This window comes from Hemitrygon akajei, chromosome 16, assembly GCF_048418815.1.
Source record: "Hemitrygon akajei chromosome 16, sHemAka1.3, whole genome shotgun sequence".
Classification (NCBI taxonomy): domain Eukaryota; kingdom Metazoa; phylum Chordata; class Chondrichthyes; order Myliobatiformes; family Dasyatidae; genus Hemitrygon; species Hemitrygon akajei.
Window position 1 is genome coordinate 19,354,781 of NC_133139.1, and position 27,682 is coordinate 19,382,462.

The 27,682-nt window shown below is 38.0% G+C and overlaps 1 protein-coding gene and 1 non-coding gene across 6 annotated transcripts; both read right to left on the minus strand.

Moving 5' to 3' along the window:
* Positions 1 to 438: 438 nt before the first annotated feature.
* Positions 439 to 23,666, minus strand: dazap1 (DAZ associated protein 1). Of its 5 annotated transcripts, XM_073068334.1 has the most exons (13): positions 23,404 to 23,666; positions 20,725 to 20,765; positions 19,104 to 19,270; positions 18,178 to 18,249; positions 17,492 to 17,602; positions 16,222 to 16,270; positions 11,308 to 11,390; positions 7,406 to 7,562; positions 4,177 to 4,206; positions 3,918 to 4,067; positions 2,750 to 2,923; positions 1,393 to 1,485; positions 439 to 1,134 (listed from the first exon to the last, which is right to left on the minus strand). In XM_073068334.1, exons 1-13 carry the CDS (start codon positions 23,430 to 23,432, stop codon positions 953 to 955), a joined length of 1,338 nt encoding a protein of 445 aa, XP_072924435.1. In that variant the 5' UTR covers positions 23,433 to 23,666; the 3' UTR covers positions 439 to 952. The 5 variants fall into 5 exon arrangements, with proteins under 5 accessions (XP_072924435.1, XP_072924437.1, XP_072924436.1 ...); XM_073068336.1 differs by lacking the exon at positions 2,750 to 2,923; XM_073068335.1 differs by lacking the exon at positions 1,393 to 1,485 and having other exon boundaries at positions 23,404 to 23,665.
* Positions 5,104 to 5,236, minus strand: LOC140740426 (small nucleolar RNA SNORA13). Its single transcript, XR_012101857.1, has one exon. It is a non-coding gene; the product is annotated as a small nucleolar RNA SNORA13 (small nucleolar RNA).
* Positions 23,667 to 27,682: the final 4,016 nt, after the last annotated feature.

The window sequence follows — 27,682 nt, forward strand, 5'->3', positions numbered from 1 at the left end:
GGAAGAGAAACTAAGAATAACAGATGCTTACACAGGAATATTAAGTTTCTTATTTCATTGAAGCAGATCTCGGAACACTACTGACATTGTCTGAATGATTAAGGAACAAATACACGCTAGACAATACAACAAATGGTCAAAAGCAGATTAATGCAGAGGCTAACAGATATTTAAAGGAATTAACAAAATCAATAGCATCAAATGACATGTTATGGCTTCACAAACTGCAAAATCTATATAAAAAAACTGCTTTTGGGAGGCAACATCATTCAGCTAAGGGCTAAGGAGCTTATAGAGCATAACATGCTTATTGAATATTTCTGTTGTGTGCTGGTGTGATCATGGAAAATAGACGATCCACTGACAAATACTTGAAAGTACAAGAGCAATTTCTTTAAAGAAGAACAAAATTACAAAACAAGTAACACACCAAGCCAATTAAACGAAATGTGCTCTCTTTATTTAAACCAGGGGTCATCTGTCTTTAATTGCAGTTTATTCTACAACCATTCTTAAGGGAAATCTACATCTTAAATTAAAAAATAAGTCAGATGTAAACAGTACAAAATTTCTCCTAAAAATTGCAACGTCTGAATTCAAATGTTTCCATTTTATTTAAACATAAAGGTTTACTAGGGTAAAACAAAGTCTCAAAAGGAACAAATGAAAAAAGAAAAGAAACCAAAGAGTTGTATGGTACAGCAGAGTATTTCTCCTAAACCCTGCATCAATCAGAGCGCAGAGGTCATTTGTGCTGCTGGGAAGAGAGGAGAATAAATTCCCCAAAAAAAAAAATGCAGTCCAAAGCTCACAGCGTATCCTTCAAACTCCTTTTAAATTTTTTTGTTGTTTTTGTTATATAATCAAGTGATTGTCACAAAAGAGTCACAAATTAAGGAATTCCTGGCCAAATTTACACCAGAATATACTCCTCCTTTTCCCTGCCATAGTTTTAACGCCTGTAAGGATGAAACCCCTGAGCATTGTGGTTCTGACCGCGGGCAAATCCACCGGGTGCTGATGGTGGAGCCCCTGGGGGCGCTGGTGCTGAGGGTCCTCCATATGAGGGAGCTGGCTGATTTGGATCCGAGAAACTTGGGGCCTGGCCAAAACCACTCATGTCTTGCCCATAACCTATTGAATAGATAAAACAGAAGAGTTATGACTGTTTAAAGGCAAAAGAGCAAACAAACGTCACCAAACATTTCACAGAGAACTTAAGAAAAAGTTAACATTTCACAATTAGATCATCCTTGTACCAGCACAACAAATGCTCAACTGCTTTAGCACTATTCTCCTACTTTATAAACAAAATGTGAGCAAGGACTACATCCTACTTAAGCTACTCATCTTTGTTGAAGCAAGGCAGTTCAAAGTCTATGCAACACCTACCTGCTGCACTATATCCCTGCTCAGCCTGACCGTAAGTCTGAGAAGGACGCGTGGGTCCGTAGCCTGAAGGATCCTGAGGATAGTTACCCATGCCTATTAGGGAGATGAGGAAACCAGGATGACTACCCCAGTAAGCCTGAGCCTGCTTCAATCCATGGCATAGATGCATCAGGTCACCAGTGGCATATGGATGCAAAGAAATGCCAGTGAAATAGAAACACATTTTTAAGCAAATGTTTGGTCAATTTGTTATTCTATATAGGTAAATTGTGGCAACAAACTAACGGTATATATAATTAAAACAATCTGCATCTAAATTAGCAATAGGGATTGAGCCTCATAGTCAAGTACCTTTAGTGAATGTAGTACAGCCTGTAGAAAAAGGTACTGAGTTGCAGTGTATTTGGGTTTAAGGAGATAAAACACATGCACCCCATGACAGTGATTAAATGAGCAGAGTATTATACTGAATTACATGCGTTGGTTCAACTACTTCCAAATGATCAATTTACAAACCTTAATATATTACCAGATCAAAATAAGTTCCAATTTTCAAGGACTTCAGTCAGTCTTAATATTCAAGATTTTGGTATGGAACACTGCCACTGGAAATTAACAACAAATGCAGTGTAGCAGCCAATTGTAATTACAAAAAGAGCAGACGAGTCATCATTGATTAACACTTCTAAGTTCCAATTTTCATTTGAAAAGGCCTTGGTTCCAATTATCCAATTCCTGGAAATCTTTTGATCTAACTTTCTACCTTAAAGTATATTCTGACCAGAACAGTCTCCCTGCTTAGATCAGACTGCACCTGAAACTGAAAGCAGGGAGATGCAATCAGACAGCTATCACAAGGAAGCAGATGGACCCATCAAGATTCAGATTGAAAACAGTAGAAATCATCAGCTGGGTTAGGAATTACTAACATTGCAAGTTGTAGCAGATGGAAGGGATAGGGATTGGGTGGGGCAAGGGGAAGGGGAAAAAAAAAAGGAGAAAAAGAAATCAAAAAACATGTCATTTGAAAAATTACAATCTGCTTGGATGTAAAAAAAAAAGTTGAACTACTTACTGAATGAACTTGTATTTGCTAGTAACTTGAACATTGAAGACTACATCTGCTGCTCTGGCCCTAACAGTAAATTTACATCCATGAACAATTATAAAATGCTAGAAAAGGATGATCTAATTCAACCCACCATTGTTTACCTCGATCTTCTGGTGTTCACATACTCCTGCTGCGAATACAAGCAGGTACAAGGACCCTTGACTTCAGGAGTTATATTCACTGATGGGAGCTGAGTTCTTTTCTAATCCTACAGCACCTCCAAATCCTACACTACTTGTTACCTACCATACTGGTTGTACCCAGGGAATTCGGGCTGTCCAGCAGGTGGCTTGCTCATATCCTGAGGTGTCTGTGTTGCTGGTGGATAGCCTATCTGTCCTGCTCCTGGTGTGGCAGGGGGTGCTGGTATTCCAGGTGGGCCAAACTGGTCAGCTGGAGGTGCGCCAAATCCTCCATAGCCTGAATAGCAACAAGAATGAACTCAGGTCAGACTGACAGGTGAAAGATTAAAAATATAGGGATGGATGGGTGTCACATCGTTTAAATATTTGTCACAAAAGGACAATAGTTTTAACGATCATGAACAAAAATAAAAGCAACCAGATATGCCCTAGAAAAAAATGTTTGTTAGGCACCTGCCATTCTGAAATGTACATGTACATATATAATGCGTGGATCTCACTGTGCTACACTGGACCCAGCTTTACTGCCTGTAAAATGACTAACAGGAATGTAGTCAGCCACAAACAAGTTCAACACTGCATTGTCCATGCTGCTCGCTTAAAAAAAGGAATGAATAGGGACAAGTTATTTGGTCAATTAAACTGCAAGATTCATATGGTCCAACAATAAAATGGAACAGCAAACATGGACTACTGCAGCTTCAGGACCAGCACAGAACAGTTCAGCTGATATGCTGCAAGAATCAGGGCAGACCAGCTTGGCTCTTTAAGGTCAGTAAGAGCAGCAATGCAGAATCCCTGCAAGACATTTTGATAGAGGATTTTTAACAGTATAAAGAATTGTACAATCTGGAAACATGAAGCAAGGCTTCTACAGGCTGCACTGTTGGACACAAACAGGCATGATACTAAAGATTAGGTCCAGAATTGTTTAATGACTTTCATCCAAACAATGAGATTTTAAAATGTTATGACCACCCCAAAAATTCTTAATAGCACACACCAGATGAAATTGCTAAATTTCAATTATTTTTAGTATTGAATAGGCTATTTAATTATCAAATCCATCCCTCCACCAGACCATAACACAAAATAACTGGCATATGTATTAAAATGAACCAATACCAGATATGCAATTAAATTGCAACTATTGTCATAATGTACATTCCTGGCACATATTGGGAAATCATATCTCATTAAAAGAAAGAGGAAATGCACATTTTTTCAAACATCCTACAAATCCAAAACATACTGTTATAAACAATCCATACCATATTGTGGAGGTGCACCAAAACTCTGTCCAAATCCCTGAGGTGGTGCAAATCCTCCTGGAGGTGGTTGTGGCACTACATATGGATTAAAATGGGGTGGTTGTGGAGGGGCACCTCGTCCTCCTGGAGGAGGTGGTGGTCCATACCCACCTACAAAACACAAAAACAACCAATGATCTAATTATGCTGCTGTTTTCCCCTACATAGAAGCTTGTACTGAAAATATTATTCATATTTACTTTATTGCAAAACAACCTACCCATTGGCTGACCAGGTGTCATCCACATACCTGAAAAATAAAAGAGCAATTAAAGCAAGCTAATGATCATAAGTTACCCCAGAAAGACTTAAACTAAATGTCTAGTGGAACTGGAGAAAACCTGGCAATGCACAATAACCTATTAAATACATTTTCACAAGATGCCAATTACAGTTGGCCCTCCTTATCCGCGGGGGATTGGCTCCGGGACCCCCCGCGGATACCAATATTCGCGGATGCTGAAGTCCCTTATTTAACATGTATCAGTGCGGTGGTCTTTTGGACCCAGCGGAACCTGGGACTTTAATTAACATGGCTCCATGCAGTGGACATTAGGACCTGGTGGCGCACTCTGAATGCGCAGTGTTTCTGTTCACGAAAATAATCACGATTGAAAAGAGGTGAAATGCCATCAGTCATTGGAAAAGCGTCAGGCTACAGTCGGTCAACGATCGGAACAATTTTAATGGAGCATGTGAAAGGCCCTGCCCCGATGAAAGCTACAATTATTACTAAGCAATGCAGTGGTTAAATTATTGAAATACGTATGTTTCTTAAGTGTTTTATATGCACAGAAGGGTAAAATATGTACTATATACTAAGAAAAATGTTTGACTAACTGACGCTAAATAATACTGGATATACCTGTCCCGACTTCAAATCCGACTTAAAGACGGACTCAGGAATGGAACTCATTCATAACCCGGGGACTGCCTGTACTCTTAAGTCATTTCTAGATTACTTATAATACTTAATACAACTGTAAATGCTATGTAAATAGTTGTTATACTGTATTGTTTAGGGAATAATGACAAGAAAAAAATAGTCTGTACGTGCTCAAACGAGTGTTGGAGAGAGAACTTCCGGGTTTTCCCAATCCATGGTTGATTGAATCCACGGATAAGGAGGGCCGACTGTATTTCGAAGTGCTGTGTCTCAGCTGAATCATAATATCCTGAAGCACAACAGCAACAGGACGCCGAGAACAGCTCAAGTTATTTTATGCCTTTTTTGACACCACGCTCATCTACATTAGATTAAGTGGGCAACACAAAAGGCAACCGAGTTCCTTTCTCTCATCTTGCTGCACATTATGTCAGAACTACCGTAGATTCCGGACTACAGAGCGCACCTGATTAAAAGCCGCTGGCTCTAATTTTAGAAATAAAATCAATTAATTGTAAAGGCCGCACCGCTACTTTTAAATATACATACGTATCGGTAACACAAATTACGTTGCATATACTTTTTTACTGAACAGCACGAACAACATTCCAATATCTCCTAGCGACTGGTAAAAATATATATACTGCAGCCTACCAGGAAAAGTTATTGATCGCCTTTAACTTAAAAGCAGCGTTTTCGCTCGGGTCTGACGCGCTTGCGTAACGCGATCGGGTCTAATCGGGTCTGACGCGCTTGCGTAACGCGATCGGGTCTTGCTTTTCTTCGAGTATTTTCCATGTTGATGAGGGTGAGTACAAATGACTGATTTACAATAATTTAATTGTGAAAGTGCGCTTGATTTATCGTACAATTTCATTGGACCTCTGTGAACTACTCATCAATTTTATTGGTCTACTGTTACGAGGCAAAATGTTTACGAGGCGGCATGAAAAAAAACCATGTATTAGCCGCTCTGGATTAAAGGCCGCAGAGTTCAAAGCTGTTCAAAATGTGGGGAAAAAGTAGCGGCTTATAATCCGGAATCTACGGTATGTATTTTAATGTCTAACACAGAGAGAACAAAGTCAAAGTAGCTCATTTTCAATGTCTACAGAGATTAATATAATATGATAAACAAAAGGTTAATACAGCTGGACAAAATACCATAAGCAGCAAAGCAAGCAGTAGAATTAAGGGCCATATTTCATAAATTTACATGGTTACTGGCCTCACAATCAATTTGGAAAATTTTAAGCAGGACCCCAGGATCCTCAAACTTTATTCAAGTGATACTCCATTAATGTGCACACACAGGGCCTAACTGTAGGGCAATTCTTTGCAGAGATTCCAAGCAGATACTTGGCAACAAAGAACACTCATCAAACATTCAAAAAAATGTGAACCTGAATGGTACTAATTTGAACTGTCCACTACCCAAGAGCAAATTGCACCAGATTTCTAAAATTCGGACCCAAATCACATAAATGAACTGTAAAGGATACAGTTTTGCACATGTACTATGGACATGTTAATTACATCAATTTAGTACAGCCCAGATCCAACTTGGAGACAATAAAAGAGATCAATGTATTGATCTCTTTAAGGGTACATTGTAGAGAGACAGTAATGTTTCAGTTAAGAACAAATTACCTCCATTCATTTTTCATATTCCAACAATCAATGAGTTAATTTTGAATCAAAGTAGTATTTCTTGGCAAACATAGCACTCCATACATAACATTATAGCTTTCAACAATAGCACCAATAACGTTCAATCATTTTACATCTCTCGTGACAGAAGCTGCCTAACCTATCAGTAACATTTTGTAGTTTTAATGTGCTCAATATTGATATGTGTGATCTTGTGATCCAGGCAAAAGCACAAATATTTGGCCAAAGTTAATATAAGGTCCACACACAAAATGCTGGAGGAACTCAGCAGGCCAGGCAGCAGCTATGGAAAGAAAAGTACAGTCGACGTTTCAGGAAGGGCTGCTGAGTTCCTCCAACATTTTGCGTGTTTCTTGGATTTCCAGCAACTGCAGATTTTCTCCTGTTTGTGATTTGATTAATACAAAGTTATTAGCTATAATCTGGTGTAGTGATAGGGCAGGAGAAAAACAAAAATTATCATAGACAACTATATGTTAAAATTATCTTCACAAAAAGAAACTCAGTCTACAGGTTAAAGTTGGTGACTAATGTGAATCATTCAGATGTGAAGAAACAAATATATCGTGTTCCCTTATGAGCCGGGAATGCATTGTCAATTTTTGCTGAGCACTACTTTAATGAACACTGTGTCTATGAAAGTTAAATCATGGATACATTGTCAGTGTTAATATGTACCTTGCTATAGAAAAAATAACATGAAACATTTCAATGACACACCTTAAAAATTGCTACCAAAATATAAACAGCCCAACACTAATGATAACCCTCGAACATGGACTAATCAATAATAAATCTAGAGCTTAACATTATAGCATGCAGCATTTTGACAAAGTCAATTTAAAGTCTCTACCACTGCTTGCATATTGAGTTGAACATTTAGCACATTTACCTTGTGGGCTAGTGTAACTCTGCTGCTGCCAGCTTTGTGAGGGCTGACCTCCCCAGCCATTAGCAGCGTTTGGTAAGCTTCTGCCCCACTGTGGTGCTCCTGGCTGGCCAGGCCCTGGGCCTTTACTGTCACGAGGCTCTGCGCGTTTCACCTCAACCTAATGAGGATAACAGAGGGAAGGATAAAACAGCTATTCCGATCAGTTTTCCAAAACCCTCTCCCTCAACACACCCGTGTCTATTAAACTTAACATTTACACTTAAATCTTATAACTTACAACTACATTTAAAATAGCTTAAATAGGCCAAAATATATATATGTGTATATATAGATATAGATAAATACATATTTATGTTTCTCAAGTATATATTACGATTTTACATGATTACTCATTACCAGATATCAAGTTTACTTTGAATTTTAAAATATCTAAATTTTGCAATTAGTCTCTTTAGAATTAACAGTCAATCAGAAGTCTGGTCTAATAGAAATTATTCTAACCACTGTCATTTTCATAGATGCAAATTACCTGAGAAACATAGTTTTCTTTAGATAGATGTGGCCTTACTTAAAAAAATGTTATTTAAACATCTAATGGAAGATAATGACTTACCTTCCCCAGGCTATGCATAAAGAATCTCAATTAATTACTTGAAACATAATGTCAGAAGGGAATGGATGAGCTAATCGAGTCTTAAATTACATCTTTAACAGAAAAAGGAAATACATGCAGATAAAAATGGACAGTTTGAGTAAATTAGAAGCAAATCTTCATACTGTGTTTGAATAAATTACACACCATCACCACTAAGCTAACAATACCTCAGATCTCAACTCAAGAGCAGGTGTCACTTTTCAAAATATACAAACCAACTTCAGCTGCAAATGTCAAAATAACCCTTACTATAAAGTAAACTTTCAAGTTTTGATTATGGCGGCAGTAATGCCCACAACTCAAAGCAGTACTATAAACAATCAAATTAACTATCCTTTTCATTGTTTGTGGTGGAAATGAAATAGCTTTACTTAAAAAAAAAATGGGACTACAAAAATAATTAGTTTGGCTATTGCTCCAACTAGCTTAAGTATTCAGTTGCCAACAGATTGCCAATACTGATGATGTCAGACAATACTTTTGGGCCATAAGGTCTAATTAGACTTTCAATCTAGGGTTTGATGAAGTGGATTTAACAGTCTAAACTACACAAATATGATACACAAGAAGAATTTGTACAATATTATATTGTTTTCAAATGTAAGATATTTCTATCAGCTTTACTTTTAATTTATACTATGATATTCTTTACACAATGTCAAAAAATGCAAAGGTAGGATTTAACCACCAAAAGCATAAATCAATTCATAAGCAATTGACATAGTGCTGCACTTTGCTATTGCAACAGACAGTAAAACTCTGATAGTCCAGCATGCCTGGGACTTGGGTAATGCTCAGTTGGTAGGTTTTCTAGACTACTGGATATCATATTTTCCAACAAACTTTTAATTTATTTTTAAACTTCATTAAGTTCAGGGGAGTGCAGGAACTATGTGATGTGCCAGATATCAAACCACCTGAATTTCAGAATCATTAGAGTGGATTATCGGAGTTTTATTGTAATGGGATATCACCATAGTGTGACCTTCTTGTAACAACACTACTTTCGGTTCCATTATTGGGAAGAGCAAGATTCTTAGAGAAAGGCACATTAAAGTATTGTATTTCTAGTCTAAAGAAAACAGGAAACAAATAATGGAAGCATCACAAAGAAAACCTACTCTTGATGTGTTTTAGAAATGGGATAGTAGTGAACAGGAATGGAAAAGGACTGCTGGACAACATTTCAAAGTTACATGCACAATATAGATTTCCTACAGTGCTCTGGGCAAAAGCCTGAACTCTAATCTGCCTTAATTGTTGGCAAACATCAATCATTCAAAAGTTACTCCAAAATCAAAGCCTACACATTTAATTTCAATCTCTAAACAATCTCATGGAAAAGAATAGAAACAAATTCTCATCAGTACGATTGTTAAGCATTTTCGATTTACAAGTCCCTCTTTTTATGACAAAAAAATCTTCATCAGAAATTGATCTGAAATCTGCAGCATGGTGATAATGCCCTTTCCATCTTGGCCAGTAGTCAAGACAGATGCAAAGTATACCTCTGCCTCACTGTTTCAGGTTCAGCTTTGACCCATTACTATTAGATCAACAAACCATTCACTATGTTCAGTACCAATCCGAATTTGTGCCTAACAGGGAGTTAATTTGGTGCAGCCATTATTCTCTGCAATGGCCATTATTGTAGCAAGTATACTTTTTTCCATTATGGCGCAAGTTCAAATCCACAGCAGATATAACAAAAATCTACACAACCATGATTAATATCATCCAAGTCGTAACAAAACAATTGCAGACCAATAAAAAACTAAAAGAAATCAGAGAAAAAAAATCAAGTAAATTTGACTTTTATATTAACATTTTTCTTGAAACAATGTAAATTTACCTCTGAACAAAACCTAAATATATTCAGACAGCTGTGTCTGAATATGGGTGTATTTAAAATGAAAATTTATAAGTTTCCTGATTGGTCTGGGCACAAAAGGCCATGGGGAGAAGGCAGTTGTATGGGGTTGAGTGGGATCCAGGATCAGCCAAGAAGGAATGGCGGAGCTGACTCAAAAGGCTGAATGGCCTAATTCTGCTTCTATACCTTATTGTCTTATTCATGCCAGGATAAATCTTACACAGTATGATTTATCAAGTTAGGACTAGGGACGAACAAGCTGAATTTAAACATGACAGGAAATACCCAAGGATTACAAGTAGATGGACAAACCATCAAACTGGGTCATTACAATGCTGTTAAATGACACTGGGAGACAGAATATTAATGCATACCTGAAATTTCAATAAACCTTATAGGCTAAATAAAGCTGCAGCACTGGTTTGCCATTGCAGTCTGCAGTAGAAATATTTAATGCTCAATACTGTATCACAAGTTAAATGATCAAATTTAAAATAACTTTCTTTTGCCCAAAGCACTGATATATACATACATTACACACTTAATAACCCATTTATAATAATTTAATATATATTAAATTAGCTTTACGTGTCCTGCATTATACAGGACATAAAAATCAAGGATTGGCACCCAACATTTGCTAATTGAACACAAGTGCCATCCCTCTACCAGCCCAGATACAACTTAAGTTTGCTTCTTCCTTATATACAAAATTAAACATTTTTATGCTGTCTTACAACACAGTATGAAGATCAAGCAAATGAGGCCACTTAACTGTTTTTTTTTTACATTAAGTTATTATTGACTAAAATATACAGCAAGTGACCTCAGACAAAACAAAATAAAATTAACAACCAGTCCTTCAGCATGTCAAGATATGACTCAACAGATCACTGATGGGTTTATTTCAACTTATTAAAACCAGTCACAAATTACATCCTTAAAAACATATCTGAAGGAATGGTTTCTTAAACGGAGACTTAAATGATTAATACAGATTTCACCGGTCTTATGAATAGCTAACTACAATAAAAGTAATTATAACTAACGTGCAAGCAGCTAATAAATTCTGCTTAAGTGCATGCAGGCTCATCATTCTAAGAATGGCCATGATTGATTTAAGCTCTATAGGTTGTTTTGAAAACCGATTTTATATATATATAAAATCATTAAAGTGTAAAAGCATGAAATATAACGTATTTACTGCTTCTTCAGCAGCAAATAGTACTAAATTCTGGTTCCCACTAAGTCATTAAATTACCTTTTAACAGGATTCTCTTCAATGTACAGACCACACACAATAACCCCAGTGAAATCTCCAGTCACCTAAGCCTCGGTTCATTCTAAGGGTAAAATAAAACTACAACTACACACTTTTTTGCCCATGATGTCGTGATAATGCATGTTGACAGCCTGGTCCACTGATTGCTCGTCCTCGAAAGTAATAAATCCAAAACCTATCCAACGACGAAGAGTGAATCAAGGTAGCAGGGTGTAGTGACACAAAACAGGATGATGCACAGTATTAGGGCGGGGATATATTTAAAGGATATCCCAGGGTTTCAGATAATTGGAAGCCCCTTCTGTTGAATCACTGACAGGAAGACATTCCAGCTAGTCAGTAATTCAGTTATAAATAAAATACAGCAATTGACCCCAATGACAGCTATTTTTGTATCACAAGTTTCCAACCATTTTACAGCGCATTTTAGAGAAATTTATCTTCAAATTTGGAAGTTTTAAGGTAAAATAAACTGACACAGGGTTATGAGTGTTGGCTAGTTTCACTAATTCAACTGAGTTCATTAAGTTTATTTCAAATATTGACCAAAGCTAAAGGAAACGGACATGTGCAATGATACCCCAAGTCTAGAATCAGAAATTTTAAATAAAAATCATGTTATGCAGAGGGTGACACATTAAGTAAATATTATTGAATTTTGGGAAGCGAGAATGCATGGAGTGTAATTAACAATGTACAAGTTATTTTACAGCAACTTGTCAAAGGAAAGATGTTTTACAAACACAATTAAAAGTTTAATTTCAGGATAATTTCCATGAGGCAATGGGAAACACATACTTGACACAATATGAAGAGATGAAAAAGACTATCTCTTCACATAGCTCCTAGGTGCTTCATTAAAAGTAAATTAAAAGCACCTTCTTGGGGAAGGTGATGTTTTAGAACAATTCTAAAAGACACTGCAAATAATCAATGCAATAAGTCAGCCAAAATATAGTGTAGAACTTCTAACATACATAATTGTGTTATAAAAGTATTAAACAGTGAAGCAAGATTATGTGAACTGCTCATCTTTGAAAGATTACAATAGTTGGATGTTGACAAAAATGAATCCAGAATTTATATTAAGAACACTAAATAATTAATGTTCCTGAAAACCTGTAACTTTGTTTAGCTTTCTTCACAAATAATTATACTCTGCAGCCAGCCAAGGCAACTACAAAAGGCAAGAGAGTATAGGGAAGCAAAGAGTTTGAAGCAAGCACCTGCCTTGAGCATATTTTTAAGTGGGTGTGTTGAATTAACAGTCCAATGCATTGTTGTTTTATATCTGCCCCTATTAATTACAAAAGATTTGTCTATTTAGTTATCATTATGGCATGGAGGGCATTGCTACATCACTGAAATAAAACGGGAAGAAAGAGAAAAGCAGTGAGATTTTTGAACTGAAAGAACTAAAATGGTTAGAATACAAAAAAAGATAAATTTCAATTAATTTCTAAAAAAAAAAGGTGAAATACCAACACAATTCAGGCCAGCCAATCTTATCTGAAACCCTGTGTTTTTCCTCTTGGTAGGCATATTGCTTTGCAGCTAGTGCTGACAGCAGCAACATAATGCTATAGCTTTATAAACCAAACTAAAATATAGATATGTATATTTATATATATACACTATAGGAAGTACCCTCGAAGCTTATCCAACATTGTTGGTCAGCCCAGAGAAGTTTTAGTTAAAAACATTTGATACACAAAGATACAGGCCAAAATGGTTTTGCAGCAGGAAATTCTGCTGTCAGCAACAAGAGCAAATGACAAACGTCTTGCAGTTTCCAGACAGACATATCCCATCCCTCCTGTGTGTAGAACTGGCCTGTACCTGTGTGATACAACTTATCACAAACCTAGAGAGGAAAATCTAAAGAGATAAGTTAATTACAGCAAAACAACAGATACATTTCTTAACATTACAGCACTTAGTTTTAACTAAATAAAACTTACATATGTAAATTATACTTAAACTGAATAGCAGTGGCAAAAAAATCAAGACTAATTAACTTAGATATATTAATAGGTATATTTTTCTGAAAATATCCAAATACAGTAATTCAGATGACAAACTATCACATAAAAATGCACATATTGAACTTGTTAAAAACTGACTGCCAGCAAAAAAAATCTTCCACAGCAATAATTAATAGTTGACAATTCTAAACACGATTTGTCCAAGAAAATATATTTGGATAAAATTAACCTTGGAGGACTCAAATATAATTTAGGAAAATAAACTTCAATTAAAATCCAGAAGCAAAAAAAAAAGCATGTTCAAGTTCCAAATGAAAACGATGCTCAAAAGCTCAGTTACTTTAGCAAAGATGTACGTTTCAGTTTGGTTTTCACATACAGATTCTTCATGAAAGGTTCTCATAAATGTCAAATGGACGATTGGGAATTTATAATTCAATGGATTACACTGAAAGCAACCTCACTCTCATACGTAACATTTCAAAGAATTTACAACTTTTGATCTGATTTCAATCTACTCATCTGATTATTCCACATTTGGCTAACTCCAGAACTAGCCAACCTCCTGGAATTCAGGCAATTTAACCAACTTTCTTTAGAAGTATCATTTCAATGAAAACAAGAATACTACACCTGTGTACACAATACACTTACCACACAGCTGAATGTAATTTCCAGCAATATTTGCAATGTAAGTGATAATGTTAAACTTCTACATATAATACTACACATAAAGACCAAACTTCCAGTATGCCGCCTATATGTAGGAATTCATCTCATGACTAATCACATCCCTTTCAAGTACATACCAAAATTGTGAACAGTCAACCCTACTGCATATATTACAAGGTATTTTACAAACTTGCAGAAATTGGTTAAATATACTTGGATTTATTCTGGTCTTTTTCAGGACTATTAAGATCTTCACTCAGTCTAGTGTAATTTCTCCCCCAAGTCATTTTTGATACTATCATAGATTATCATATTTCTTTTCAACATGCATACTTAGAAACCTATTATAAATAAATTCTAATTGAGTGATAAGTTACAGCAATCGAGTGGCAAAAGGAAAATCACCAGTTACACTGTCAATTCTGCAACAGTAACTGAAACAGAACTACTGCATTGCAGACGGTATAATACAATACCTTCTGCAAGCTTGCATGTTGCAGATTAGGACAAGATCATGTATTAAGTTCATTACTCTAACACAAGTTAATTGTCTATTCGAAGTTGTCCATTTAACAACATGGCTGAGGACTAGCAGCACTTGCATAGTGAAATCATATCAAATACTAAATAATAAACTGGGATTAAAGTTCACTTGCTCTAAAATACTCAACTCACAGACCACGCTTTGCCCAATAATGAAATTGCTCTGACCAAACACTCTTCCCTCAAAACCTGTAAAGTATGCTACAGGTCATAAGACATAGGAGGAAAATATGGTCATCTGCCCATTCCAGTCTGCTCCTATATACTGGCTCATTTATTATTCTTCTCAACCCCATTCTTCTGCCATCTCCCTGTAACCTTTGACACCCTTACTAATCAAGATTCTATCAACCTCTGCAACTTCAACACATCCAATTACTTGGCCTCCACAACTGTCTATGGTGATTAATTCCATATATTCACCATCCTCTGGCTGAAGAAATACTTGATCTCTGTTCTAAAAGGCTATTCATGGTCTCTACTCTGAGACAATGCCTTCTGGTCCTAGACTCCCCACTGAAGAAAATATCTTCTCTACATCCACTTTATCTAGGCCTTTCTACCTTCAATAAGTTTCAATGAGATCTCCTCCTCATTCTTCTAAACAGGTCAGAACCATCAAATGCTCTTTGCAAGTTAACCCTTTCATTCCTGAAATGCCAGCACATCTCAAGTGCTATGAACACCAGATGACACTCCAATAAAGAGTGAATTGGTCCTGACTGCAAGAAACCAAAAGGGCAAAGTGTCTTAAGTAAATTTTTTACTTTCACCTCATGAATAAATAAAGCACTTTTTAAGTACATAATGAAGGCAAACTTGGTAGCAAATTTGCAAAAGCCAAGTTTCAACAATCACAATTGTGATTTTAATTTTTTTTAATCCTGTTGGTTGAAGGACAAGTATTAGCCAGGGCAGTGAGGTAAACTCACTTGTTCTAACATTTCCTTATATCCACTATAGGGACAGACAGGCTCTCAGTTTCATATTTCCCCAAGCAGTCCTTCAGTACTGTACTGAAGTGAAGCTTGAAGTTTTGAGTTTGCTACAAAGGCATAAACTTCTGACTCAGGTGAGAGTGCCAGAGTAAAAGTGCAACAGCACTAAAAGAAACATCACAGAAAACTCCTGTGTAACATGAAACATTTTAACGTTACCCTTTTCCCCCCTTTTTGTGTGCAATCCAAGTTAGTAGTTTAGAGACTGTTTGCACTGACCGCTTGCCCAAAACGGTTCAATTACTTGCTGCTACAGGTTTCATTACAAAATAAATTTAAACTCTACTCTTAATCAAGAACACCATTCTATTGAAGTATATCACCTTTTATTGAAAGCCCAACAGGCTTTCAGAGGCACATTAAATCTATAATACGCAATGTTACTAAATTTGGTTATTCCATTGCATTGGTTAAATGCAAGGTTGAATGATGACAATTACCTGTGATTTTTTTTTGTTATGTTGGGCAGAGGTCAAATATTAGGCAGGACAGTGGGAAATGGCACACTGGCATTCTATCAAAGAAATTAGTTAACAATAACCCTAAATCAAATTACACGTTCTGCTCTAGGAAAGTAACTTACAATATGTAATCTTCCTTGTTCCCAAAGATAGTATATATCTAAGGCCCTTTTGACGGATTAAAATTAACAGTTGGTCTCAATGGCTTTTTATTAATAAATATTGGGAGCCACATACATTTTTTGAGAACCCAAAGTGAAAAGTACTGTATGGATTACAAGAAGCAGTTTGTCATCTGAATATTAGAAAAAATAATTAAGACAATAACAAAATGGATCAGCCTTTACCTCGGGGCCTCTGCTTCTCAGCATCATAGATCATTACTACTTCGGAGACCTAAATGAAAAAACATCAAAATATCAAAAGCAGAAAGGAGGTAGACACAACCAAACGTTTGGGGGAGGGAGAAGAGGAACTGCAGTTGTGAAGCTTGATTAATTTATGTTTCATCCTGCTGTGTTCCTCAATCGATACAGATTAAACAAGGGCAAAGATATAATTTTGTCCCTTAATTCCTCACTCAAAATGCTGAAAATGCAGATGCTGGAATCTGAAACAAAAAACAAATTGCTGGTGGAACTCAATGGGTCAAACTGCATCTTGGAGGCAGAGGGATAGTCCCTGCATTAGGACACAGACTGAAGTGGAGAGATATGCAGTATAAAGAGGCAGGGGCGGGGTTCCACAGATACCGCCTGTCCTGCTGAATTCCTTTTTTAAAAGCTATAGACAGGAACAGCAATATCAGTGATAATGTATTTCAAACATACACCAGATGTATTCTTAAACTGAACAATATGTCAAAAATAAGCACATTTACTTGGCAAAAATAAATTACAGCAACACTAGCAAGTGACTTTGAAGAGTTACAACTCAACACATTCAAGTTTACTCTAAGAGTGATGCAGAAAATTCTGTGTGTTATTTATAAAATTCTTACAATAAACTGTAGAAGAGAGGAGACTTGGAGCTGGCTGCAATGGAGAACTGAAAAGTGCTCACAACCATCATATTGTATTTTTGAAGTTAAACCTGGTACAAACATAATACACATACCCTAAAAATACACAAACTAAAAATCAGATTTGGAAAAATATCATGATTTATGATATTTAGAGAATGTCTCATAGTAAAACGGAAGTTATGTGTTATTCTTTCAGTAGCATATTTATATAATTGCTAACATTCAAAGCTACATCATGAAGTACCAATCTTGTAATATGTTAATATAGACAAGTAAGCGATCAAAACACTGAGCACCACAAATACCATGCCCCCCTGTCAAACTCCCAACTACATTTTAAGCTGACACAAAGAGAATCATTTATACTTGGTTGCTATATTTACGTATGAAGTTGTATTTTCAATCTGGAAGATTCAGCAGATTCAAATTAGTTTAAAAAATGGCTTTACTTGTTAAAAAGCTGTTATGCAAAATATTTTTTGCATCGCTGCAGTGCATACATCCAAAGTTGAAGGCAGGCTCAACAATGACTCAAAAAGGAAGTTTGTTTTCTACAAATTCAGGAAAAAATGCTAACATGACAAATTACTCACCACTCCAAATCTTTTGAAGTAATCCCTGAGCTCTGTCTCACTGCAATTGTGAGGAATTCCTCCAACAAATACCTTCTTTGATTTATTGCTGCTCTGGTTTTGTGAACCTTTCTGCAAAGATTATAAAATATTACCAGATCACAAATGCGATGTAAAAATAGCAAATACAAATTAAAGCACCCAGCATGTGAAGTCTCACTTGTAAACTAAAAATACTAATTCATGGCCATTGTCACTTGTCTCTTGCTGATATTTTGTCCTCAAACTTTGAAATTGGGTCGGAAGTTCTCTTAATCAGGCCAAAACTTAAACATTCTAAAAATGTTAAAAATACTTTCCCCTTCATACCATTACACATTGCAATCAGAATGATCCAAAATTTCTTAAACTGACTAAAACAAATGTTTTCATTCTGCGCCATGAAAAGCTACAAAACCAACAAACTGCATTAGTAAATATCATTTAAAACCGGTTCTACACTTCAAACTTTTCACTTATCCTGCACTCAGAAGTAGTTTGGGAATAAGGATCAATCACCACAGAACTGATTTAACATCTGCTCTCAAAACAGAAACTTAACTAGTGAACAAATTCTACAGGTCAGAATTATTTTAAGTCAGTAAAGACAAGTAATTTCACAGCAAAACCTCAACATGGAAAACATTCCCTGTCGAATAAACACTTACCCATGCAGCACCTTCTTTTGCTTTTGGTTTTTCTTGCTGCATGGAACGAGGTGTACATGGCTTTGGATCAATCTGGAAGAATAAAACATTGCAAGTCAAAAGAGTTAAATACACTATTTTCAAGTAAATAATAGGGAATGAATGAGGGCTGACACAGAAGTTTTTGCAAACAATTTTAAAGAAAATTGCAAATATTAGTAAGGTTACATAAACAAATTTTATACATGTCTCTTAACCCATAAACATCGACAAATGAAATAAAACATGCACATTAATGACATGTTATATTTGATGTAATGATTCCTTCTCATGACTAGCAAGATTTTTTGTAATTATACAAAGACAAATTTAAATACCAATTTCACAATAAATAAAACTAAATAGTGCATAGTGCACCCGCCATCCAAATATAAAGAACTCTGTAAATTTTAAAAACCCAATTTAAAACTTTGTTAAAGATTCATTAAAACTTTTACTAAAATTGTTTCATAGTCCATGTAACCCAATTGAGCAGTCACAACAGATCCATTATCATAGCTCTACCAAAGCACAATAGCAGCCAATGGCTAACTTCACTGATAATCAATGAAACCATCTTTATGATAGGACAAAAATTCAAAAATAAGAAAAATGCAAGGAGTAAACCATTTATTCCTGCTCCATCATTTACCAAGTTTATAGTTGATCTTTACCTCAGGTCCGCTTTTCTGCATTGTTTCACATTACTGAATTGCCCAATATACAAGCATTAAATTTCAAGAGAAGACAGAATAACTTAAAAGGTAATTGCAAAAGAAATACAAAATGTAACAAATTTTGGAAGGATATATCAATAGCTGGGAAATAGTTATAGTTTTACAAAATTACATTAACACTTAACCATAAAAATTTCATATTCAACCAAATAGTTTGTAAATTCAACTCACTGTTCTTCCATCAAGATTATGAGGTCTACTGGCTAGTACTGTACCCACGCAGTTTGGATCCTTGAACTTTACGAAACCAAAACCTCGAGATTGATTTGTCATTTTATCTTTCATTATGACACAATCGACCACCTCTCCATATTGGGAAAAATAATCTCGGAGGGTCTCTGTTAAAAATATAAAGCGTAACACTTATTTTCTTTATTTTAACCAGCATGGACAAGGAAGTCTTTCCTAATGTGCAATTCTATCCACACAACTATAAGAAGTGATTAGCTGTATTCAAGACATTGAGTCTTGAATGTTCAAAACTTGTGATCTCCAATGACAAGAACATAAACAGAACCTCATGAACAGACAAGCACTGCTGAAAAAGGGAAGATCGATCTATGGGGCAATATGCAAGGAGGGCATTTGAAAAAAGATCAGCAATGTTTGCATATTGTGTTTTACTTGCATGTAATGTAGAATCTTCACTAAAAGGAAGCACCTTCACAAGATTCCAAGGTAATTAATAAGACATTGCTTCAAGACTTTTTTTTTTATAAATCTCCACATACCAGGCTTTAACATTTAACTTTTGCTGCATCAACTCCAATCAAATAACAAGCACTCTTAAGTTATGTAAGTCCCCATTCTAACTACCACACGCCAAAAAAATTGACAACATATGGCATTGTCTAGATTCAATCAACAAGTTATAGATAGCGGTAATAGAACCATTAACAAAGACTTTTTAGATAAAATAAAAAGCTTGGGAGGATGACCTAAATTGTCAGATTTCTGATGATAGATGGAAAAGAATCCTTAAACCGGTTAATAAATCATCTTTCTGTGCTCGTCATTCTCTTCTACAATTTAAAGTGGTTCATAGAGCTTACATTTCTAAACAGAAGTTGTCCAGTTTTTATCCGAATGTTTCTCCACTTTGTAATAAATGCAACTCTGCTGATGCCTCTTTAATTCATACGTTTTGGTTTTGCCCTAAAATTGAAAAGTTTTGGCGGGAAATATTCCATACCTTCTCGCAACATTTTAGGGTCCAATTTGACCCAAATCCCCTTACTGCCTTGTTTGGTATTATTGCAGATGAAGATATAACTTTAAATACTTCTAACCTACAGGTTTTAGTTTTTACCTCTCTTTTAGCAAGGAGAGCAATCTTGCTTAAATGGAAGGAGTCTACCCCTCCTACACATCTTCAATGGCTACGTGATATCATGTTTTATTTAAATTTAGAGAAGATCCGCTGCTCAGTCTTAAATTCGAAACAATCTTTTTATGATATCTGGGGACCTTTCCTAAATCACTCTTCCAATTTATAAAGTTTAACAGTGCACAGACTTTTATGTATATTTTTATCTTCTCTTCTTAAGCGAATATGTTTTCTTTTCTAATTTATCCATTATCATCCATCAGCTTTTTTCTTTGGTAGTTGGTAGGGGGTTGACTTTTTAAAAAAACCATATGGCAATGTGGGTATTTCACCTTTCTTTTAGAAGGCAGAAATAATTACATGCATCATGTATCCAGAAGGAAGGTTCCCTCTTTTGTTAGGTAACAGCAACTTCACTTCAATGCACAGGAATCAACACCATGACTTGCACCATACAAAACTTACCCTGTGTGGTATTCCAGTCAAGACCACCCACAAACAGCTTCCTGAAATAAAATAAACACCAGCATTAGCATTTTCCTGAAAAGAAATCCTACCCAAAACCAAGTCATCCAATGGGATCCAGAACAGGAATGTAGCAACATTGAAATGAAAGGCATGACCAAGATAAAAGATTAGCAAAATTAAAATACTATCACAATGAGATCAATGTTCACACCTTACTATTAATTTCTCTAATTTACTGCGTTTAGCAATTGCAACCCTGAAGCAAACTACTGAATCTAATGATACTGTGACTGTTCTTCCACAAGTTTCCTTAATGTCATATGTCCAGATTTAAAATACAATGTTTGGTTCACAAATCCATGAATTACATGTTTAATGAGATTCTTAAGCAAATTACACCCCCAAATTCAAAGTGTAACAAAACTTAAGACAAAAAAACCCACAAAATAATCCAAAACCTAACTGTTCCACATAGAAATGATGAACATCCTTTAATTTGCTATGTACTGAAATTATCCATTATGCAACTACTAAGGCACTCAAATTTAAATAGCATGATTAACAATAAACAGAGGGACCAATCCTGTTGTTAGAAGGAAAATACATGCCGCTGTTTGAAGAGATTTTGGAAAATCCGCTCAAGCTACAACAAACAATCCATTTAAAAATCACCCATAAATATAAACACAAAAGTTAACCTTCACACAATCCACAGCAATCTCTGGCTAGATACATTAGATTTCACTAACTTGCAACATGATCTGACTGCACATTACAAATCCCCAAGATTAGTTAAAATACCAAATAGATATTGATGAGCGATATTAACACCCAAAGACACAATATGGACAACTTCACACACAATATCTTTAGCTATATTATTCCCTTGTTATCAAATATAAACAAATAAAATGAACATTTATTTACATTTAAAAATTCAACTCCAACAAAAACAAGGCAGTAGAACCTACGTGGACAGGACTATAACCTGAACTTGTAATTAGAAAGAAAAATAAACACAAAATAACGATGATCAAATGTGCAAATATACAGAATCTTCAAACAATAGTCAAATTAATCCATAGCACCACTCCTATCCTCATCTCACCACAATCTATTATTCATTTAAAAGTAGGCACAATTTAGGTTCCACATGTTCATTACTTTGTAGAATAACCAGAAACAAAATGAAGCCACAAATTCTACAAAACTAAAACCTAGCAAATGTACACAATCCCATACATCTGCATTTCAGTAAACTGCATCTGCTTCCACAGAGCTTTTGGAAATAAACTCTTCCTAAGCTACTTTTCATAGACACAAAATTAGGTTACTAATGCATGATAACATCATCTTCACTCCAACAATGAATTGCATTGTCTACACAACAATGGCATTGCCTATAGAAGTCATTTTAAATTGCCAATTTTAACCACCACTGGACACCAACTCTCTCCAAGCTAAATGGGCCATAACTTAATTTAAGGTAGTTCAGGTAATCACAGAAAAACCACTGATGGGAAGAAAATTAGTATTTCCAGAAAGTATATTTTAAAAAGATCACCAAAAGAATGAAAATTTGGTAGTCACAGTGGCTATTGTACCTCCATGGGTTCATATACCAGGTTTGCAGATGAAACAGCAAATAAATGTATCTAAAATCTAAACCAACATCCAGTGTGTGTACCATCCTTGTAGTAAGAATTTGCAATGGACACGGAATTGGTACAGTGTAAAAACTTAAATCACTATAGTCTGCACTGTAACAGAAAGTCAAGTACATAAAACATTCTTTTTGAGTCTTATGAGCCGGTATCTGCCCAGAGTACTTCCTTTAAGGCAGAACTGCTGAATTGAAATGTGCAGATAGGGATGAGATCCGTGGATTTTAAATTATGGAAGCCAGAGGATGATAGTAGATGGAAGAGTATTCTGCCTGTAGATTAATGAACATCGTGGATCTGTTTTGGGACCCATCCCCCCGCGGCTCTTTGTGATTTCATAAACGACTTGGGTAAGGAAATGGGGGGGGGGGGGGAGGGGGGAATAGTAAATTTGAAAATTGCCAGAAAGGTCGAGCTTGAAGGCAAAATAATGGTTAATGGTAAGGATTCTTAGCAGCGTGGAGGAACAGAGGAATCCTGGAGTTCCAGTTGGTGGAATGGCAGTTTGGGGAGTATCAGAGCGTCAGTTATTTTTGAAAGGAATGGTTACTTTCTTTCGGGTTAGTCTTCAGAGTGCTAGTTATTTCCAGAGAGTGGGGAGGCGATGGGTCTTCCCATGTGTGAAGGAGGAAACGGGATGGTTATTCGTGAACGGGGTTCGGCGCTTTTTTTTCGGGTGACAGACTATGGGTTTGATGAAAGAACCTGAATTAGCAAGGACGCTGAATTTAATTCTCCTTCACCCCCCCCCCCCCCCCCCGGACTTTGACCTTCTACCGTCGCCATTTCCTTTCCCTCTTCCACCGCCGTCTTCTAAGGACCGCACCGCACGGCCCGGGGATGAGGGGTTGAGGGTTGGGGTGAGGCCAGCCCCAACGTGGCGCGCCCGCACTCCCAGTGCCCGTTTCCTCGAATCTGAACCGAAAGTCGCGACAACAAAACCGCCCCCCCCCCAACTTCCCTCCATCTCCAAACGCGAGCGAAGGCTCGGCGGCCTAGTCCCCGGCCTTACCCGATTTCGTCGCCGCCCTGGTTGTTCATGGCGGTGGGGGTGGTGGGCGGTGAGGTACCCAGGTTTGGCGGCGTGGGGGCGGCTGGCGGGTCTTGGCGTTGGTCACCCGTTTTTCCTGGCGTCCCTCCGGTCGCTAGAAGCGGCTGGAGGTCACTCGATGGACAAGACTGGCGGCTCAGCTTGGCCCGACTGCTGGCGCGTGCGCTGCTCCGACAGAGGGGAAAGCCAACCGCCGCTGGAACTGCGCAACAACCGCAGCGCTACGGGGCTTCCCGCACTCAACGTCAGTGTTGCCCGGCAACCGGCATCCGGGGCCTGCCAAGTGGCGCGATTCCGCAGGCCGCTGACGCCTGCTGGGAATTGTAGTCTCCGGGTCTATTCCTCTGCTCTGTGCACCTGGTGGTTGCTGGGTGGTCGCTGATGGGGAGCCCTGGAGGGGAAAGAAGGGGGAAGGTAGAGGACACTCATTGGTAGGGAGTCCAGTTATGTAGCTGGTCGGTGGAAAGGAGTCACCAAGCAGGGAGACCTGGGTAGGAGTGAGTTACAAGCCGGGTGGGCGATGAGCAGCCCTGGCTGGTGGGGTGGGGTGCAGACTTGAGCAGGATGGATGATGGGGAATGAGTCACCAAGCAGGGAGCCCTGGGTGAGTGTTGGAGGGGTAGGGAGTCACCAGCAGGGCATCTTGGCTGGGTGGGGGGAGTGGGTTATCAGCAGGGCTGACGGTGGGGAGGGAGTTGCTAAGTAGGGAGCCCTAGATAGGTAGTGAGGAGTCTGTCACACACTTGGGGGTGAAAAGGGTGAGAGCACCTTAGAGCAAATCGTGGTTAAGAGGTCGGCAGGGAGCTGTTGAGGATGAGACATTACACTCAGTATAACATGAATTCCTGGGTTGGTGGGAAGGAACCGATGGCGGTAACACGGTCTGTCAACAATAGCAACACTTGGGTTGTGGGTGGAGGTCAAGGAAAGCCTTATCAGAGCGAGGGAGTCAGTGACAAGAATTCCTGGGCCCGTGAAGGGGAGACAATGAGAGTATCTGAAGGGAGAATAATGGGAACTGGAGGGGAAGAAGGAAACAAAAAGGAATACTGAGATGGATGGACGAAGGGCAGCAACCATGGTAACGACTAGAAGAGGTATTGATGCTAAGATGTTGTGGGTGCTAATCAATAATAAGGAAACAAGAAAGAACTTAAAAAATTAGGAGTAGGTTGGCTAAAATGAACCACAAAATTGGCTAGTAGGATTATAGAGACTCCCAAAGTACTTTATTAGTATATTAGCTAAAGGATAGTCCTGGAGAGAATAGATCCACCATGGGCAAAGGATGGAATTTGTATGTGGAGCCAGAAAAGTAAGAGACAGGACTTATCTGTGTTTGGGAAAGCAAAGACATTAGAGGTAATCAGCATGACTTTATGCAGGGGCATTTGATCCTGACTCACTAATTTGATTGAGTGTTTTGAGGCAATAATGATAGATGAAGACAGTGCATGTTGTCTACATGGACTTTAATCAAGCATTTGACAAGTTCCTCATGGTAGACTTGTCCAAAACCACTCATAAGAACATAAGAGATAGGAGCAGGAGTAGGCCAATCGGCCCCTCAAGCCTGCTCCGCCATTCAACAAGATCATGGCTGATCCAATCTTAACTCTAGTTTTCACCAAATCCCACAAGGCAACAGTGCCAACCAACAGGGCACCATGCTGCCCATTTTATTTTATTATTCATCCCGCCCAAACCCATGTGATCACCCAGGGAAAAAAAACTGAGTTGCCAATTGAGGAGAAAAAATCTGGAAAATTCCTCTCCGACCCATCCAGGCTATCGAAAACTGGTCCAGGAGATCACATGGCTGATCTAAACCTAGCCTCATGTCCACTTACCTGCTCGCTCACCGTATCCCCTAATGCCATTTTTATCCAGGAAAATGTCTATCTCCGTTTTGAATTTATTGAGTGTAGTAGCCTCCACAGCTCTCTGGGGCAGTAAATTCCACAGCCCCACTACCCTCTGAGTGAAGAAATTTCTCCGCATCTCAGTCCTGGAACGGCATCCCCTTATTTTAAGATTATGCCCCCTGTCCTAGTTTCACCCATCATTGGGAACATTCTCCCCGCATCCACCCGATCAAGCCCCTTCACAATCTTATATGTTTCAATAAGATCGCCTCTCATTCTTCGGAACTCCAATGAGTAGAGTCCCAATCTACTCAACCTCTCATCATACATCAACCCACCCATCCCTGGAATTAACCTAGTGAACCTTCACTGCACTGCCTCGAGAGCCAGTGTGTCCTTTCTTAAATATGGACACCAGAACTGCACACAGTACTCCAGGTGTGGTCTCACCAATACCCGGTACAACTGCAGTAAGACCTCCCTGTTCTTATACTCCATCCCCCAGCAATAAAAGCCAGCATTCCATTGGCCTTCTTGATCACCTGCTGCACTTGCATACTAACTTTTTGTGTTTCCTGCACCAGGACCCCCAGACCCCTTTGCACAGAAGCACTTTCCAGTTTCTCTCCATTTAGATAATAACTTACTCTATTATTTTTCCTGCCAAAGTGCAAGACCTCACACTTGTCAGTATTATATTTCACCTGCCAAATGTCTGCCCAATCACTCAGCCTATCTATGTCCCCCTGCAGGGTTTCAATGTCCTCCGCACTCATTACACTCCCTCCCATCTTTGTGCCATCAGCAAACTTCAATACGTTGCACTTAGTCCCTTTCTCCAAATCATTAATACAGATTGTAAAGAATTGGGGTCCCAACACCGACCCCTGCGGAACACCACTAGTCACCAAGTCACTTCTTGAAGATGTCCTAGATACTGAGGGAGGTTAGTGTCCATGATGGAGCTGCCTGAATTCACAACTTTCTGCAGTTTACTTTGATCCTGTGCAGTAGCACCCTCCCGCCCCCACCCCAGCACACCAGATGGTGATGCAGCCAGTTAGAATGCTCTCCACAGTACCTCTACAGAAATTTGCAAGTGTCTTGGTGACATACCATATCTCCTCAAACTCCTAATGAAATATAGCTGCTGTTGTGCCTTCTTTATAGCTGCATTGATATTTTGAGCCCAGGATAGATCCTCAGAGATGTTGACACCCAAGAACTTGAAACTGCTCACCCTCTCCACTTCTGATCCTTCGATGGGGACTGGTGGGTGTTCCCTTGTCTCACCCTTTCTGAAGTTCACAATCAATTATTTGGTCTTATTTGGTGAGATTGTTCCTGCGACACCACTTAACAAACTGACGTTTCACTCCTGTACGACTTTTCGTCACCACCTGAAATTCTGCCAACAATAGCTGTGTCTTCAGTAAATTTATAGATGGCATTTGGGCTGTGCCTAGCAACACAGTCATGGGTGTAGAAAGGGTAAAAGAGTGGGCTAAGCAGGTATCCTTGAGGTGTGCTAGTGTTGATTATCAGCAAGGAGGAGATGTTATTTCCGATCTGCACAGACTGTTCTGCCAGTGAGGAAGACGAGGAACGATAGTGTAAGGGTGAGTGTAGTTCATTACATTGCTAGTGATCAGAAGATCAGTGTTAAGTTCCTGCCACTGTCTGTAAGGGGAATGTGCATTCTCTCTGTGACAATGTGGATTTCCTCCTGGTGCTCTGGTTTCCTCCCACATTCCAACAACGTATGAGTCGGTAATTTCAAAGTAGTAAATTCAAAGTAAATGTATCATTGAATTACATACATATGCCACAATATATGATCCTGAAATTCATTTTCTTGTGGGTACTCATAGCAGATACGAAGGAATACCGTGGAATCAATGAAAAAAATACACACACAAAGACTAACAAGCAACCAATGTGCAAAAGAAGACAAACTGTATAATATGAAATACATAAATAATATTGAGAACATGAGTTGTAGAATCCCTGAAAGTGAGTCCATAGGTTGTGGAATCAGTTCAGTGTTCCTACTGAAGTGTCTTGGTCTGAAACGTCAACTCTTTACTCCTCTCCATAGATGCTGCCTGACCTGCTGAGTTCCTCTGCATCTTGTGTGTGTTAGTCTGGATTTAATAGGTTCATTTTATTCTCAAAGTATGTATGCAGAATACAAGTCTGAGATTTGTCTTCTCCAGATAGCCATAAAATACAGAAAACCATGGGAATAGTTGACAGAAAGACATCAATTCCTCCCCCTCGCCCTCCAGCTAAAATTCCCACATGAAAAGCAAAAGGAACAAAAACTCGCAAACCCCCTCAACCCCTTCCCTTGCACAAAAACTCCAGGTCACCCA